Below are 19,745 nucleotides of genomic sequence, written 5' to 3' on the forward strand. Positions count from 1 at the left end.
CTCTTTGCTATTTTTTTGCTAGTTCTAGTATAAAATGTTTAAAACTGTTTCTGGAATATAGAATACTGAGATTATTAGCTGTAAATTTATATTTAGAAGTTACAATTAATTAATATTAATTTTAACAATGACTGTATGTCCTTTTATATTTTAATATTTTATGATGAATTTAAATGAGTATATAGTTATTGTTGCAAAGTCCATTAGAAATTTGAATTTAGATTATTTTTGAAATAAGGAAAAGGGGTAGATGAAAAAAAAATAAAGGGGGGAGGGTTGCAATTTTTCTCATTTCAGATTTCAGAAATTAAAAAGAAAATTTCTTGAAATATTTATTTTGAGGCGTTTAATATTCAACAGCATAGTGTATTGCTCAAAAGCAACAAAAAAAATGTTAAGTTTATTAGATCACTTTATTTCTGTGTCAGAAACCTATGCTGTGTCAACTATTTAATCACAATCCAAATTCAGAGCTATATCAAGCTTGAATGTAGTGTCTATACTTGCCCTAACTGTTCAGGGTTCGACCTCTGTGGTCGTATAAAGCTGTGCCGTGCGGAGCATACTGTATGCAATAAGTCTACTATATTTGGTGTATGCAATGATTAGAAGTTGTACATGTCTAGCTGGCAGGTGTCATCTGACCTTGACTTCATTTTCATGGTTCAGTGGTCAAAGTTTTGAGTTTTGGTTTTTTTTTCTAATACTATATATATGCAATAGGTCAACTGTATTTTGTATAGGGAAATATTTTATGATCTATATGTCAGTCATGCAGGTTTTATTTGACTTTGACCTCATTTTCAAGTTGTAATAATCCTTTATATTTAGGACTATCAACATAATATCATGATTTAGTAAAGAAGGGGAGACATCTTCAGCGTGTGCGCTCTTAAGTTTAAATTCTTTCACATTTTTTCATGTCAGGATCTTGTATAGCTGACTATACTTATACTGTATGCTATATTTGTTGTATGTTTGAACCTATTCTGGTACATGTGCTGTATATTTAAAGGTATGGTGTTAAATTTAAATTTGCTGTAAAATAAAGGCTGAGTACTACTTTTTCTGTTTAATTGAAGACTTACTGTTAATTTTGCTGATGAATTAAAGACTGGGTGTTACTTTTGCTGTATATTTAGGGACGACATCAAAAGTTCAATCAAGGATAAAAAACTTAATTCACATAGTTTTTTCACTGACCCCCACCCCCCTCTTAACTTAATTTGGGAAAAATTGATTGACCCATATGGATATATGTAAAAATCAATGTCGGATAACCAAATCTTGCAGCCGTTTAACTCCCACCTCCCCACCCCCAAACTATTTGAATGAAGTTTTTTATCTTACATTGATGACTTTTGATGTTGTCCCTTAAAGGCATGGTGTTAAAATTGCTTTAAAACAAATGCTGAGTGTTACTTTTGCTGTACATTTGAAAATTTGTTATTATATGTGTTACATTATTTAAAATTCTGAATATGATTAGAATTATTCATGGATTTTAACATGAAAGTTATATAGGTATATGAATATTTATTATTAGAATCTAGTAATTGCTGGTATCAGTGGTGGATTTAGAACTTTTTATAAAGGGGGGGGGGGGGGGGGTCCACTGACTGACCTAAGGGGATGATTGGCTCCTCAGTCATGCTTTTGCTAATCCCTGTATATTCAAACAAATTTTCCAACCAAACGGGTCAGCTTTCACCAGCCCCCCTCCCCTCCCCTTAATGGGCATGTACAGTTGGGTAATTATTTTTTTAATCCATTCTTTTTTTTTTTAACAAATTCCTTAAAGTAGAAGAAAGTCATACCATATACTCAGAGTGTTATAAGCTTTCTCAATTATTTCATGTCTATAATGTTCCATATTAAAGTACATTGTGAAAAATAGTCCTGGGAGTTCCTGAGTAATAAATGCTTGACAATTTATTACAACTTCATGTTTGAACTAAAGTGTTCATGCTATGAATATATGTTTTATAAAGCTGGTAAGAGTATTAAGTATCAGTTAATGTGACATGAGGTCTGACTTTAAAGTTCAAACTCTTGCAACTTTAGTGTTGCATAGATACATTAAAGTGGTAAATTATATTTAAAAAATCAATAAATAGATGTTATTTAAAGGCAACCATAAAATACATTTAATAAGTCATGTATGACCAAAGATAAAAATAAAAATACATTAATTTAGCTTGTCACATTTACTTTAAAGACTTTATCTTGTATACACATACTTTATATGCTAAATGTGTCTGTAGGGAGTAAGTTAATAAAATCAACTTTGATCATTTCTGTGTCATTTGGTCTCTTGTGGAGAGCTGTCTCATTGACAATCATACCACATCATCTTTTTTATATTCTAACCTTTACTTTCTGTCATTTGATATGTGCCCATGGATTACAGTTTATCTGAAACCTTTTATACCTTCTAGTCCAAACACCTATTTAAAAAAAAATTCTACATGTCTTAATTAGATATAAGAAGATGTGGTATGAGTGCCAATGAGACAACTCTCCATCCAAGTCACAATTTGTAAAAGTACTAATTTGTTATTTGCAAAGTCCAAACCAGTTATTACTAGTCATATGCTTAATAATAGGGCTATTAGTGTTTGGTACAGACTACGGTGACTACATGTAGATGGGGAACTAGATAGAAATGAAGCTAAATTAACAAGAGAACAGTCTGATAAAATTATCAAGGGTTGATTTGGATTCATGGGATGGAATCAGATATTTAGGTGAAATTAGACAGAAATAGGAACTTATTGAATGGGAGGGATTTAAGCATCAGTAATCAACAACTTTTATACCTGACTTTACAGTATGAGTATGCTCATTGTTGAAGACCTTATAGTGACATAATGACTGCTAAAATCCTAATCATTTGGACTCGGCATCAGTTGGACAGTTGTCTCATTGGCAATCATAACACGTTTTCTATTTTAATATGTGTTTAATTCTATTTGAAGTTTTCAATCAATTTAAAATCGTCTTTAAAACGTATCATATGTTTTTTCTGTAAAACATTCAAAATACAAATTTGTTTTCAGAAAAAGATAAAGTAATCGTAAAATGATTATAAACTCGAAATAGCTGTCTTTTATAAGTACATGTAAGCCATAAATAGAATATAAAAAAATCTAATAAATTACTGAGAGAATATTAGACATCATTACAACTTTTCTCTGTATATAATTAAGGATATGACGATTGTCAATATTACTTTATCTTCTACATACACTACATTAAGAGGAATTAAGGGCTTGAGTAAATTATGTTGTTTTCCTCTTACAGTTGATGCGTTTCCCTCCATTTTATTATGATCAATTTATAACTATTGAACAGTGGTATACTACTGTTGCCTTTATTTAAGATTAAATAACCAGATTACTTCATTACACAGAAAAAGAAATAAATGAGTCAAAAAAAGTTTTTAGTGGTGAATAAACTTGATTAAGAACTGTCTTAAAAGATATAATTTAGTATCACATTCATGTGCTGCGTAATTCAAGGTTTTTCTTTAGGTTCGTGTAATTAATTAAAGTTATTATCTTTCTTTCTTTCTTTCTCTCTTTTTTTTAATGTTTTTAGCATAAATCAGGCCTTTTTGGTTTTCTCTTTTAAAATATTTCACATTTTTTTTATGTCAGGGCATTGTTTACATGTAGCTGACTATACTGCATGCTATATGTGCTGTATATTCTAAACCTATTCTGGTACATGTGCTGTCTATTAGAAGGCATGGTGTTAAATTTGCTGTTACCTTGAAGGCTGAGTGTTACTTTATCTGTATAATTGAAGGCTATTATAGGCAGAGTGTGACTTTTGCTGTATATTTGAAGGCATGGTGTTAAATTTGCTTTAACATTAAATGCAGAGTGTTACTTTTGCTGTATATTTGAAGGCATGACCGTGTTCAATTTGTTGATAAATTTAAGGCTGAGTGTTACCTTTGCTGTGTATTTGAAGGCATGGCGTTAGATTTGTTGATAAATTAAAGGGTTATTATACAGTTGAAGACTTGTTGTTGTATGTGTTGCATTATTTAAAATTCTGAATATCATTGGAATCCTTTGTGTTCTTTGAGACCGTTACTTCAGTCACCAAAAGGTTTTAGGCAAATAAATCTGAAAGGCAATAAAGTTTCATGTTTCTTTTTTGTTTCCAAAAGCAAGAAACTCAGGTTCAACTACATATTTTCTAAAACAAGTTTTTATTTACTTATTAAGCAAGTAACTAATGTTACAGGACAAAGTAGTGTTTTATATCAGTCATTTGTGTTTATTTTTGCCTTATTGTTCTGGAGTTATAAACAGTAGAGCATGCCTTACTCTGACAATTGCAAGTATAAGTTTCAAGATTTTTAATCAGTTTCTATAGGAAAAGGTAAACTCAATAATCCATTTAAATTGTCAGATTTACCACAAAGAGCTTACAGTTTGTACCATGTAAATACTATATAGTAGCTTTGATTATGAATAATATATTATAGCATACAAGTGCAAAAGAATGATTTGATGTCGATTTACTAAAACCAAATCAAATATACATAACTTTACATCAGTCGATAGTAAATTAAAGAATCATCAATTTTTACCATTTGTATTATTAATGAAGTATTTAATGTCTGATTGTACACATCAGAATTGTTCAGATGAGATGAATGATATGATGAAATAAAATATCAACGATATTAACATTGACTGAAGATCATCATATCTATCGAGTAAGATTTTCTTGTCGTCACACAAGGAATTCTGCTTTAATTTGTCGTGTTTCATTAGGTACTTGAATTTGACATCAACGCAATCAATAGCCACAACATTATCCTAGTAGCAGGGTATCAATAACCAAATCTCATTTAAAATATACATGCAGTACACCAGTCTAGGTTAACAAGCTATTACTTATTGTCTGATCAATATATACCACAGGGTTTTAACATTGAGAGGGTTTGAATGGGATGGTAGATGTCATAGACATTCATAGGGTTTTATTGATAGAGATTGTTACATATGTAGATGGCATAGGGTTTTATAGATATAAAGTCATAGGAATCCTAGGATTTTATAGATGAAGAGTTCATTCTAGTTAGTATATGTCTTAAAAAATTGGGTCATGAATATTTAGATAAATTATTAATTTGGTCCATTTGGTTAAAGGTAAAAAAGAGTAGTCTGAAACTGTCAAACTAAATTATAGACCCCCTAAACATAAAATTATCTATATTTTGAGTAAGGACTGATCGACTTTTCTATAATTTGATCCTGCACTAATGTAAAAATAGTTTTTTAAAAACAGGAAAAATAGAGCAGGTGTTTTCTTTAATTTGTGTTTATTGTCTATAAGAAATGTACTACTGAATAACTGTGTAAGAATTATGAATGGTCACCTCCAGACCCTGAAGTTAATATAGACATTTTCAGATCCATAAAATCTGTTTGACTAAACAACTTAATTGGAAACACCAAGACCAATACTGTTGTATTTATCCCTTGCGGTTTCTCTATATAGGATACTCTGTTATTTTGTAATTAACTTAATTTTCACTATAACTTTTATGACCGAAAGCCTTTTAATGGAGTTCATATATACTGTTAGTTTTCCTGTTATATATATATACAATTTGTCGATGAATATGGATTTATGTTCAAAGAGTTTTTTTTCTCGTTTTACCTGTGACACCATTAAAGGTCAATGGACCATTTCTAATAAAAACAGCACAGATTTATATCCAGAATTTTAAAACAAGTTATATATAAAGCCTTATTTATGAGTAAAAAAAAAAAAAAACGGTTTGCCTCTTTGAGACAGACGTGGACCAATGTATCAAAGAAATATACTGTGGATTCATTTATTTTCGTGGATATCAATTTTTGTGAATTGCTGAAAACTTGCATATTCGTGGATATTTGATTTCATTGTTTGCCGATCTCTGCCTATTGAAAATATGATATCCGTTGAACATTTGAATTCGTGGTTCACACGTACCAAAAAGAAACACAAAAATTGGCATCCAACGAATGATAATGACCCTAGAGTACTCTAATTAAAATAGAAATATTCTGGTTCAAGTTAGACTTCAATTTAATATTCTTAAGTAACTCAACAACTACCTGTTTATCATAACATATTTTTTGAATATTGATTTGTACTGATCTATCCAGAGAAGGATAGAAAATACAAATGTAATATACATTGAAGTAATAAAAAGAGAAATCATTTTGAAAAACTGGTACTTTAGTATTTCTTCAATCTTAATAAACAGACCTGCCAAGTTTCCCTATTTATTGGGGATTTTATCTATGAGAGGTGTTGACCTGACTATTTAAAAGCTGCATATTATAAACTGAACATCTCAATCAAAACATTCAAATGAGTTTAAAAATATACTTTACTCATTCAAAAACATTGTATATTAGATTTAAAACGCTTATGACGTGTGTAATTGATGTATAAGGTGTTCTTGTGCTTTAAATCCTCCATGGAGATCTTGAAAAGTTTGGCATGCTTGTGTCATGAATGTGACTGTCACGCCCACTGAATTACATAAGATGGAGGCCCCTCATGGGGATGTACAAATAATCACATAATCACAAATCTTTTGCCAATATAATCACATAGTCATTAATTATTTTTTAAACAACATATTCATATAATTAAAAATATGGTCCTAGATTATCAAATAATACTAATCAAATAATCATGAAGTATTTGGTCTTTTTATCAAATAATCACTATGAAAACAGCCAAGTAATAACTATGAAAATGGTCAAGTAATCACATAATCAAAAAACCCATGAGGAGGCTCAAGATTGGCAAAATAAACTACAAACAGAAAAGAAATAATAATTCGCCTGAACAGTTTCAAATAGAAAAGAATTAATAATACGATAACCTTTCCCCAATACTTATTGACATACATACATATATAAGTATACTTTTAGAACAAATATATAGGTACATTTACAAATTACAATATAATAAGGTGAAAATGTATTTGTAAGAGGAAATACAAACAGAGAAATAATGAAATGTAAATTTGTTTAACCTATAGGAAAACTAGAATTGATTACAGTTATCAGTTAAGCTTTTTTCCCTCATTTTGGAATGTTGGAGCCAATGATAAATTACTTTTTAAAGGAAGTCAAAATAAATTAATTAGCATTTGCTTTTAATAACTTGTTCATTTTCTTGTATGATGAACAAGTATTGTTTGAAAAAAATAATGCTTTCAATAAGGGAAGTTATTGACCTTTTAACCTCTGTTTGTGTAAAGGAAAACCTATATAAATATTGGGATAGTCAAATGATTGATTTGTCAATTTCATCAATATTTTTTTGTAAGAGAGGAGCAAAATTTGAAAATTATATACATACTGCCAATTATTGAAATAAAAGGGTGAAAATAGATTGAAAATAGCCCAGAATGGTCTGATTTTATAATTGAAAGATTACGTAGTATTCAAAATCTGTCTGAGATGATGAAAAATCACATGCTGAGTAAGATATGACAAGTGGACTTTTTGTGTATGTTTGGACACTTATATTGACTCTGGGAAATTCAGGCTATCCTTTTCTTTATCAGTATTTAGTCATAGCCTTGTTTGTTTAAATTACATCAGAAGCTTGTCTTTGTATAATCAAGGTTATGTTTTATCAGTTCTTAAATGCAGCCTATATTAACATGCATGATCATGACTTTTACTTATTTTTACGTTTTAGCCATTATCATATATTTATAATAAAAAGAGAGAAAAATTTAACAATAAACTGCATAGTCATGTTAAAGTTATAAGAAACGAGTGACCGGTGAAAAATAATGTTCTTCCAATTCTTGAACCAGTGCATACACTCATAAACTAAGTCTTCTGTGCACGTATTTATCATTTTCTCGCATAAATTTTGTATAATCGTCAATATTTTTTTCATCGGTCAGTGTTGTTGTGAAAATATGGCAGGATTTAAAGTTGGTGTTTTGAAGCCGAAGTTTAACGATTGTCACCTGTTTGTCAACAATCAACAAAAAATCAACAAAAAAGTATGGAAATTGAGCACATGTTTAACATGTAAATTCAGATAATAGTTTAGTTTAAGGACATCTATGCGTATTGCGATCACCGGATTTTTATGGGATGGGTCACATTGAGGTCACTTTGCATACGGAAAGTATGTTGGGGAAATTGCTTTCTGGAATTAAAATAAAGTAAACTTCTTCTAAATATGAATATATTAAAGAATTTTCTTCAGAAAAAAGTATATGTACATAAGTTTTAAAATGAAAACTATATCCATTGAGTTATAAAAAAACATATGCATTATTTTTTTAAAATTTGAGGTTTCTTAGGACTTTAAATTTAAATTAAAATGATGTTAGAATTCTGACATTTTAAATGCCTTCCTTTTCCTTGTTTTTAAATCCAAGGGTGTTGCTTTTGTATCATGTATTAATTTTTTTATCTCTCAATGATATGTTGCCTACTTTCATAAAGAGGTTAAGGTTTAAAATTGAAAATCTTCATGAAAATAACACTACATTAAGTTTTACAAATTTATAAAAATTGATCAATCAAAAATTAAATATTTTTTTAACCATCAAAATTTTGAGGTGTCAAAGAATATCATAATTAAAAAAAAAAGTAAGAATCAATGATCTGATAAATCACCAGTTGAAATTGGCAACTATAGAAAATTACCAAGATCAGAAAGATAATGTATTAGTTGAATTTTTTTGTTTGTTAATTCCTTCTTTCTATACCTTCAAAAGACTAAGGAATTTACACAAAGACCTTAGTGAAATAAGCTTACATATGTATGATGCTGTGTCAATGGCTTCGATGATCTAGAAATCACTTGCAGTCAGTGAAAGACGTTGAATATTAATCAGGACTGAGTCAAACTAAAGACTTTGGTATTTGTTTCTTCTCCATTTAGGATAGCCTGGTATCCCTCTGCCCGATATCTATTAGGAGTACAGATAGAACAAAAACTTAAGATGCCTTTTGATTGGTTCTAAATATCTGTTTATCATGAATGTCATGCTATCCTTCATAATAGCACACCTTGAAATCTGTCTTAGGATATTGTGTTTGTAGAAACTTTATTTTCATATTTTTCTATGTTCCTTTCCTAAGAAAGGTTAAAAAGTTTCTAGCTTTCTAGAATCTTTGAAAGTCTGTTTAATTTACCGTAATTTTTGTGATTTGTTCTTTTGACAATTTGTGATGAGAAAAGGATTTGCAAAAATAAGAAAAAATCATGTCTAGATTTGTATACTTTTTTATTCGAAGACTTTTTGTAATTGTCTAGGTGTGTTTTGATATTTGTTTGGTTGTATATGCAGTCTCATAGACATATAAACCCCACATCTATATATTATGTTGGGTAGTATTATAGATTTTTGTAAAATTTTGCATGCAATAAAAAAAAAATACATGTAGCTTTTATACCTCATATTCACAATCAATTAAAAATTAATGGAAATGTTCATTTGCTATCAGTTAGATATTAATGGAATTTTCCATAGTAATCAATTAAGAATTAATGGAAATTTTCATAGTAATCAATTAAGAACTAATGGAAATATTATAGCAATCAATTAGAAATTAATGGAAAATTCTGTGGACGAAATTTCATGAAACCTTCATTAAACCTTCATTAAGAGTTGGAGAATTCACTGCATTCTTTTGTTTTTTTCACATACAATTTGAACAATCATAGATTTGTACCCCAAAATATTTAACTGTTTGTGTCATCAGAACTTTTTTTTGTATAAAGCATCTAATTTTTATGCCCCCAGATGGAGCGAAGGGGGGCATTAAGGGTTACACTCGTCCTTTCAGTATTAACATTCTTCCCAATATTAATCTCTGTTCTCTAACTTAAGTTTGCCTCAACCAGATGTTATGAAAATTGTACACATTGCTTATTACCATATAAAGTTCAAATTTTGTGTGGCATCACTTTCACTGTTTTTAAACGAAGTAAAAAACAAATTGTTTCACTGTTAAAAAATCTAAATTGAAGCATATATCAAAATACTTTGCATATTTTTTTTTTAATTTAATTTCCTGGCTAGCAAAATTTACCATCAATAATGTAAATTTTGATCTTTTGCTATATTCAAAATAGGATAGATGTTGCAATTTTAATTTTGACATCACACACATGCATCCTGTGTTCTACTTTAATATTAGAACCTGACTTTGTTAACATAGCCAAAGAAGAGTACATATCAGAAGGGATATACTTTTGGTATCACACTTAAAGAGCTTTACCAACACAAAAGGTAACCTGAGTTGATTAAGCAGGTAAATAAATTATCAGGTATTGTAGTAAATGGCTGAAATATAAAAATAGATTAAAAATCTACATATATTCTACTTTTTTTCATTTTAGAAATCACAGAATGGAGTTAGAAATAGGAAGACAAATGATTCCGATATTACAAACAACAATACTGATCAAATACAGGTATTTAAAGTCTTAAATTCATACTGATCAAATACAGGTATATACAGTCTTAAATTTATACTGATCAAATACAGGTATATAAAGTCTTAAATTTATATACTGATCAAATACAGGTATACAGTCTTAAATTCATACTGATCAAATACAGGTATATAAAGTCTTAAATTCATATACTGATCAAATACAGGTATTTAAAGTCTTAAATTCATACTGATCAAATACAGGTATATAAAGTCTTAAATTCATATACTGATCAAATACAGGTATTTAAAGTCTTAAATTCATACTGATCAAATACAGGTATTTAAAGTCTTAAATTCATACTGATCAAATACAGGTATTTTAAGTCTTAAATTCATATACTGATCAAATACAGGTATATAAAGTCTTAAATACATACTGATCAAATACAGGTATATACAGTCTTAAATTCATACTGATCAAATACAGGTATATAAAGTCTTAAATTCATATACTGATCAAATACAGGTATTTAAAGTCTTAAATTCATACTGATCAAATACAGGTATATAAAGTCTTAAATTCATATACTGATCAAATACAGGTATATAAAGTCTTAAATTCATACTGATCAAATACAGGTATATACAGTCTTAAATTCATACTGATCAAATACAGGTATATAAAGTCTTAAATTCATATACTGATCAAATACAGGTATATAAAGTCTTTTAAAAATTCATATACTGATCAAATACAGGTATATACAGTCTTAAATTCATACTGATCAAATACAGGTATATACAGTCTTAAATTCATACTGATCAAATACAGGTATATACAGTCTTAAATTTATATACTGATCAAATACAGGTATATACAGTCTTAAATTTATATACTGATCAAATACAGGTATATAAAGTCTTAAATTTATACTGATCAAATACAGGTATATACAGTCTTAAATTTATACTGATCAAATACAGGTATATAAAGTCTTAAATTTATATACTGATCAAATACAGGTATACACAGTCTTAAATTCATTCTGATCAAATACAGGTATATAAAGTCTTAAATTCATATACTGATCAAATACAGGTATACACAGTCTTAAATTCATTCTGATCAAATACAGGTATATAGTCTTAAATTCAGATACTGATCAAATACAGGTATATACAGTCTTAAATTTATACTGATCAAATACAGGTATTTAAAGTCTTAAATTCATATACTGATCAAATACAGGTATATAAAGTCTTAAATTTATAAACTGATCAAATACAGGTATATAAAGTCTTAAATTTATACTGATCAAATACAGGTATATACAGTCTTAAATTCACACTGATCAAATACAGGTATATACAGTCTTAAATTTATACTGATCAAATACAGGTATATAAAGTCTTAAATTTATACTGATCAAATACAGGTATAGAAAGTCTTAAATTCATACTGATCAAATACAGGTATATACAGTCTTAAATTCATATACTGATCAAATACAGGTATATAAAGTCTTAAATTCATATACTGATCAAATACAGGTATATAAAGTCTTAAATTTATACTGATCAAATACAGGTATACAAAGTCTTAAATTTATACTGATCAAATACAGGTATATACAGTCTTAAATTCATAAACTGATCAAATACAGGTATATAAAGTCTTAAATTCATAAACTGATCAAATACAGGTATATAAAGTCTTAAATTCATATACTGATCAAATACAGGTATATAAAGTCTTAAATTCATATACTGATCAAATACAGGTATATAACCACAAGCTTCCATCCACTTTTATTTCAACAGCTTAAATTTTCTAGTTACCATTTACAGTGTTAATGAAATTCTAGTTAATGATTTGGTTTTAAAACAAAATATCTAATATCTTATTGAATATATCACAATAAAAATTTTTAAATTATAAAATATTTATGATGCAATATCATTGATTTTAACCACATGTATTTTAAGTTTTAAGAACAATACATCTTATATCAATATATTTATTTACTACAAACAGAAATGCCTTATGTTTACCAAACAAATATGACATATATTTTACCTACCAACCTTTCAAAATCTCCATGGGAGATTTAAAAGTGCAATGAGACATTGTGCATCTCTTAAACATGTCTATTTAAAGTGTTTTAAATTTAATGTCTACCATTTTAAATAGGTATGTAAGTGCTTAAATGTAAGTTTAACTGCTTTAATGTCTGCTTTGAAATATTTAGTGTTTAAAATAGAGGACTACCTCAGGATTTCAAGTGTCAGGTCAACACCTCTCATTGAAGAGCTCCGCCATATATTTGAAAAGTTTGGAAGTCTGCATGATATATAAGCGTGAACACCATAACATATGTAGTGCAATTTTTGGCAAAGTGGGATTTGACTGACCAATTTACTTGTTCACATGTCCCAAGACACTGGTTGGTTAAATTGGATTTATTATTATTCATTGGATACCAATTGTCATGGGTTTCAAGGGTACAGGTGAAGCAGGAATTTAAATGTTCAACAAAATGAAAATTTCTATAAAGTTGTATCTAGACTTTGACAGAACCACTAAAACACATGTCCACAAAAATGCAAGGTTTCTGCAAGCCACGAAAATTGGTACCCACAAAAATAAATGAATCCACAGTATATAATTTTAATCTTTTTCTAGGCTCATTTATCAAATTTGAAATTTTAACAGAAAATACTCTGAATCTGATTTGGCTAGCTGTAATCAACATTTCAAATTTAGGGTAGGAATAAAAAAGAGGATGTTGAGAAAATTAAAGACGGCAAATAATTTAGTGTCTATCCTTTTAAAATTGTGTCTGAGTGATATATCAACAAATCAGTCATCCATGTTGCTATTTATAGAAATAAAAGTATCGGGTGTAACCAGTAAAAATATATTTCTTTTATTGCTTTCCCTCTGTATATTTTATCTATTTTGAGAAATGTTTGAAGTTTTAGTTATGAGTTCAGATTGCATTTTCTTTTTTCTTTTTTTATCTAGTTGATCGACTTTCAGTTCATTAGTATTAAAATGTCCTTTGTACATTATGTACTTGTAAAATTTTGATTTGTGAAAAATAGATTTTTCATTACTTGTCACTTCTCTTTATTCAGATATTAAACTTATAAATTTGGTATATTATTGTATAATGAATAGTTTCAATATACATATGACTTTTTATTCTGGTTCATAAATTTTGACTTGATTATAGTCATGGGATTTGCCAATATTTCACTAGATTGACAGATTCTATATGCTTTTCAGCTTATGGTCATCCTTTGGGATATTGTGCTTAATATTTGTTTATTAAAAAAAAGTAGAGTTGCTAAATGTGATATAAGTAATGTTCTAGTTAGTATATTTGGTACTCTATACCAACATTAGTACAGCAAGTTTTTCTCATGAAAAAATTATGTTAAGTTCAATTTTAACAATTTTTCTGATCATTACTTGTGACCAATGGTCATTGATTGACTGAAAAGGATCGCTTTATGTTATTTCCTTGCAATAACTTTTAAATCATTCAGCCATTTCCTATCGAATAATTAAAATTTATTTTTAGGATGATAAAATGATGGTTAAATTTCGACAGAATTATTTCTTGAAAGGGTTTGATAATAATGTTTTTATGTTTTTGAGGCTTTTTAACTCGCTTGTAAAAATCTTACAGATAATTTGGTAAATAGTTTGTCCGAGATTGCTTTGACATTACTCTACATTAGACAGCTTTTTTGATGAACTTAATTCTATGGTCTTAAAAATACTTTCAGATATCAGAGCAATCTGAAAGTAGTGAATTGAAGGCATACATAGTACACTTTATTTCATGGTTCACTGAACATCAAAATTGGAATGAGAAACTGCAATAGCCAATTGCGGTGACCGTGTCCATGTGACACATACTGTAAACCAACTAATTTTGAAAAGCAAATTTATTTTCACAATATCTTCTAGTAGAAAAATGACACAAATATTTATCGTCCAGAATTTGTAAAACTAGGATCTGTCCTTATTTACCTACATCAGATAGTTTGAAATTTGAAAAATTAAACTACGGCATAGTGGACTAAAATGGGCTAAATGTGAAAAAAAAGTTGTCCGCTAAAATAAATTGGTTTTACAGACTTTTAGAAAAAGATAAAACCAATGTAATAGTCAAACTGTAATCTGTCACAAAGTTTGAATGACAAGACAAGTTTTTTACACACTTGAATATGATACATTTATAGGAAAAAATTCAATACTTAACTTCTTTAAATTTTATGCCTTATCGCAACAAGAATTACAATTTAATCCTAAGGACTTAGCCATTATTTAATGTAGGATCAAAATCCAATTTTAGTAAATTTTTTATGATATACTAACATAAGTTAAATGTTATTTTATAGAGCACTTTATCTCTGTATAAATTTGTCTAGATTTACTATGTTTTTGACGGTAGATTTAAACACTACAAGCGTTGTGTGGACACAAGTAAAGATAATTTATAGTCAGATAGGGACATCAACCACCTTAATTTTTGGAATAGGTGTATTATAATATTTTTTAGGAAGCATTGCTAACATCCCCTCTCCTAATCCCACTCCCCCCCCCCCCAAAAAAAAAAAATAAAAATAAAGAAAATACATAAAATGAAAAAATAAAGGGGATAATTTAATTCTTATGATTGTAGAAATAACACTTGGTGACAAGTATTGTAAAATATTTGCCAAAAAAGGTTATGAGCCAAGGCTCCGTGTTGAAGGCCGTACTTTAACCTATAATGGTTTACTTTTTTAAATTGTTATTTGGATGGAGAGTTGTCTCATTGGCACTCACACCACATCTGCCTTTATCTATTTCTTATAAATCTAAAAACTGTATAGAATAAATAGTCTATGAAAATCTCCCCTCCCTTTTGTTAAGTAGTATACGGGACAAAATTAAATAGAAGCTTTTACTAATAGAATTATAATGGATATGTATACAAATAATTTATACTTGAATTCTCTCTTTATCGGAATGTGGGGTCTTACATAAAAACAAAAGCATTAGTTAGGTGATATATCATGTTTCAATTTAAATTCATTCATTTAAATAAAAAAAAATCTTAAGTAATTTAAATGTATAGCAAGTTCTTTATTTCATGTAAATTGTCATGTTGAAAAACACTTCAAGCCTACAATTTGAACAGGTGGTAAAGGAATAATCATGATTCCCAAATTTTATAATTGGATGAAGCCCAGTGAGATGAAGAACATCAACAACAAATGGAAGTTTTTAATGACCTTGACTGGCTATACAGCCCTTGCACGGTCGGCCCTGGCTTGCACCTTTTTGGGCATTAAATAATTTAATTTTTACCATGTGGTAAACATCAATGTGTTTTTTTGTTGTCATTTATCAGTTTTATTCAGTACCTGTTATTTAAAAAAAATTAAGGAGATGTGGTATGATTGCTAACGAGACAATTACCCAGCATCCAACACAGTTCAAATGAAGTGGATGTATTATTGTAGTCAACAGTATGGCCTTTAGAAAAACCCATACTGAATGGTCGGCTGTAAAAGGCCCCTACATGAAAAATAATTATGAAACAATTCAACTGAGCAACTAACTGCCTAATTTATAACAAAATAGATTTATGAAAAACAAAATATAATGGAATGTCTTCTTACACTCTGTTTATAACATTTGATTCAATTTTATTGATTGGATAATGTAATGCCCTGCCTATAATTGAAGAGGGGCATAAAACTTGCAACTTATATTTTCTAGTTTGAAATCTTGATAAAAAGAACAAAGTATTTGCAGTTTATAAAAAGAACCAAAAAGTAAAAAAGTAACTTAAAAAAATGTTGTTTGCTTATTGAATTCGTGTCTATCACTCAGACCAGTATAATGTCCATGATTAAAAAACAGCAGAACTGGAACTTTCTTTTGCAGGATGGTCTCATTGATTGGTCGAAACCAATAGTCTGGCAGGTCCCCAGTCTTGGTGACAAATATTTTGACTGGGTCCATGTTCCAGTAGATACCCACATGAGATTGTTCCAGTGGGATTTTGTAGAATATTTTTCCCAGTGTTCCTGGTATATAGTTCCTATATTCTGGCTTCCTGTAATGTTTATCTTAATAGGATTGTCCTATTATTCATTGGTGCAGAATCCAGTGGAATGGCCAGCTAATTCTTCCTATAGTAAGTATTTAACCGTATAGAGAGTTATTTTCACAGGATATAAATGTTTGCTTATTTTGGCGGATATAACAAAATTGCCAAAATAATTTCTGCCTATTTCAAAGGGCACAGGCAAAGGTATTGATAAAAGTTTTGAATCCCCTGAAATTTTTCGTATATCTTATTCAATGAAAATGGAAATTTTTACACCAGCGAAAATAACCGCTATACGTTTTATGCAAAGGTTAAGTTGAGTATTTCAGTAAATAAACAATTTACATTATGTTCTGTAGGCTGTATGGTGACCTATAGTTGTTAAATTCTATGTCATTTGGTCTCTAGTGGATATAAAAAAGAAGATGTGGTATGATTGCCAATGAGTCAACTCTCAACAAGAAACCAAATGACACAGAAATTAACAACTATAGGTCACCAAAGCCCATACCGCATAGTCAGGTATAAAAGGCTTTGAAATGGCTATTGTAAAATATTCAAACGAGAAAACTGACGGTCTAATTTATGTACAAAAAATTAATGAAAAACAAATTTGGAACACATCAACAAATGACAACCACTGAATTACGGGCTCCTGACTCAGGACAGGCATATACATACAGTACCACAAATAAAAGAACTATGTCAATTAATTGGACATGCTTTGATACTTTTTCTGCGCTTGAATTTTTACTTGATAACATTTTTGTTCGCTTTGGAGATTCTGTATATAGTCAAGTTATTGGAATTCCCATGGGAACTTACGGCCACACTTAAAAATATTTTGGTTTGCCCAAACCCTACCCAAAGGTTGAGACAGTGGGTAGGTAGGTAGGCATTTTCTTTTTTTTTCAAAAAAAGAAATTGAAGTATCAGATGTTTATTAGTCTTCATGCCTATTTGATTAAAAAAAAACTTCTTCAAATCAGGACAATAAAAGAATTAGGCAGCTTTTTTCTTGGTAGGTAGCGTTTGGGGAAACAAACCTATTATTTATTATATTTATTATGGCCTAAACTGTGCACCACTTATTGCAGATCTGTTTTTGTATTGTTATGAGTTACAGTTGATGACTAAAATCAGCAAAGACCCATCAAAACATTATTTGATACAAAAAATTAACAATACTTTTAGATATTTGGATGATATATTGGCTCTCAATAATGACGACTTCAGTATGTATACTAAAGAAATTTATCCTGTTGAACTTACTTTAAATAAAGCTAATACTAACAATGACCACTGCCTTTTCCTCGATCTTGATATCTATATCAATAATGGGAAGCTTAATACAAAAATTTATGATAAAAGAGATGATTTTTCATTTCCTATTGTAAATTATTCATTTTTAGATGGTGACATTCCCTTGTCACCATCTTATAGTGTTTATATATCTCAACTTGTACGATTCGCTTGTGTATGTAACAACATTTTAGATTTTAGCGAGAGAAATTTATGTATTACTGAAAAATTATTACACCAAGGTTTTCGATATCTAGTCAAAACATTTACTAAATTTTATCATTGGTATAAGAAAATAATTCGTAAATATAACTCAACATGCAGATATCTTATACGTTCAGGTATTTCACATCCAATCTTTTATGGTAATATTCTTTACAAAGCACAAAAATGTCAGTATTCACCTCAAAAGCTAACAAAACCTTTAAACAGACTTATTAAGAAGGGACAAAGTTACAATACTGTTGTCAGGTCATTAATGATTGCATATTTTGGCTTTAATATTGCTTCACTTATAGGGACTTTGCATCAGAATTAAACACATTTAATAATTCTAAAACCAGTTGTTGGCATGGCACAGGTTATATTCTTTTCATATATTTCATGATACTAAACCCCTAACAGGAGGCATTGTGCCTGATATTCTTATGATGAAGACATTATCTTGCAATTTGTTTAATTGAGGTCAGGAGCTGGCATGTCAATAACTGCTAGTATTCTGTTGTTATTTATGTATTATTGTCATTTTTTTTATTTTCTTTTGTTTCATATTCAAACATCGGACTCGGACTTCTGTTAAACAGAGATTTACTTTGCGTATTGTTGTGCATATGTTTTTTCTACAGCTAGTGGTATAGGGGGAGGGTTGAGATCTAAATAAAACAACATGTTTAACCCTACCGCAATTTTGCACCTGTTCCAAGTCCCGAGCCTCTGGCCTTTGTTAGTCTTGTATGATTTTTAATTTCAGTTTCTTGTGTATAATTCTGAGTTTAGTATGACTTCCATTATCACTGAACTAGTATACATATTTGTTTAGGGGCCAGCTAAATGATGCCTACAGCTGTGGGAGTTTCTCGCTACATTGAAGACCCATTGGTGGCCTTTGGCTGTTGTCTGCTCTATGTTCGGGTTGTTGTCACTTTGACACATTCCCCATTTCCATTCTCAATTTTAGAATCTGACATGGTTAAACCTGTAAGCTGGATCCCAAACCTCCCCTTACCTGGGACAGTGGTGTAACAGTACAATATAAGAATAAACTTATGTTTAAGAAGATGCAGTATGAATATGTCATATGTCAAAAACATATGTCAAAAACATATGTCAAAAACTTTTGAAGTTTTTAATTTTTTTTCAGTGCTATTTCTTTTAATAGAGGGTATGGGAAAGACATTCCCAAAACAAACAGTGACTTTACAAGTTACCAACCAGTAGCTTTTAAATGGAAATTTCACATTATTTCTTTAATACAATTGATATTGTCTGCTGACTGATTGTCTTAAGATCACTAAATAGTCATTTTCATAAAAGTGTCTATAGTATCAGAAAAAAAAAGATGAAACATGAATTTTTTCTTGTCATTTATTTATTCTAAAAAAAATCAGGAATTTATTATTTGTATTTATTATTGTAGGTATAACAATAAATGGTTGGAATGCTTCCTTATTATATTTACTTGGCTTGATGTTCTGGACTCTGGAGGAGTATATTATTCACCGCTGGTTATTTCACATGAAGCCCCCTGCCGGCTATCCATCTCTCATATTAGTACATTTTCTGTTACACGGTCAACATCATAAGGTAAAGCAAAGATATAGTGTAGATATTCATATACTGTAAATACAGAAATTATTGTGATGTTTTTATTATTGTGAAAAAT

General features: G+C 29.3%; 1 protein-coding gene across 1 annotated transcript in view; it reads left to right on the forward strand.

Annotated features, from left to right (window-relative positions):
- Positions 1 to 19,745, forward strand: part of LOC143080217 (fatty acid 2-hydroxylase-like) — a 36,835-nt gene that overhangs the window by 11,131 nt on the left and 5,959 nt on the right. Inside the window, exons 2-4 of the mRNA XM_076255945.1 lie at positions 10,408 to 10,482; positions 16,396 to 16,648; positions 19,500 to 19,666. Of these exons, the coding sequence (XP_076112060.1) occupies positions 10,408 to 10,482; positions 16,396 to 16,648; positions 19,500 to 19,666 (495 nt within the window). The remainder of the gene's footprint in view (positions 1 to 10,407; positions 10,483 to 16,395; positions 16,649 to 19,499; positions 19,667 to 19,745) is intronic.

Source organism: Mytilus galloprovincialis, chromosome 6 (assembly GCF_965363235.1).
Source record: "Mytilus galloprovincialis chromosome 6, xbMytGall1.hap1.1, whole genome shotgun sequence".
NCBI classification, from domain to species: domain Eukaryota; kingdom Metazoa; phylum Mollusca; class Bivalvia; order Mytilida; family Mytilidae; genus Mytilus; species Mytilus galloprovincialis.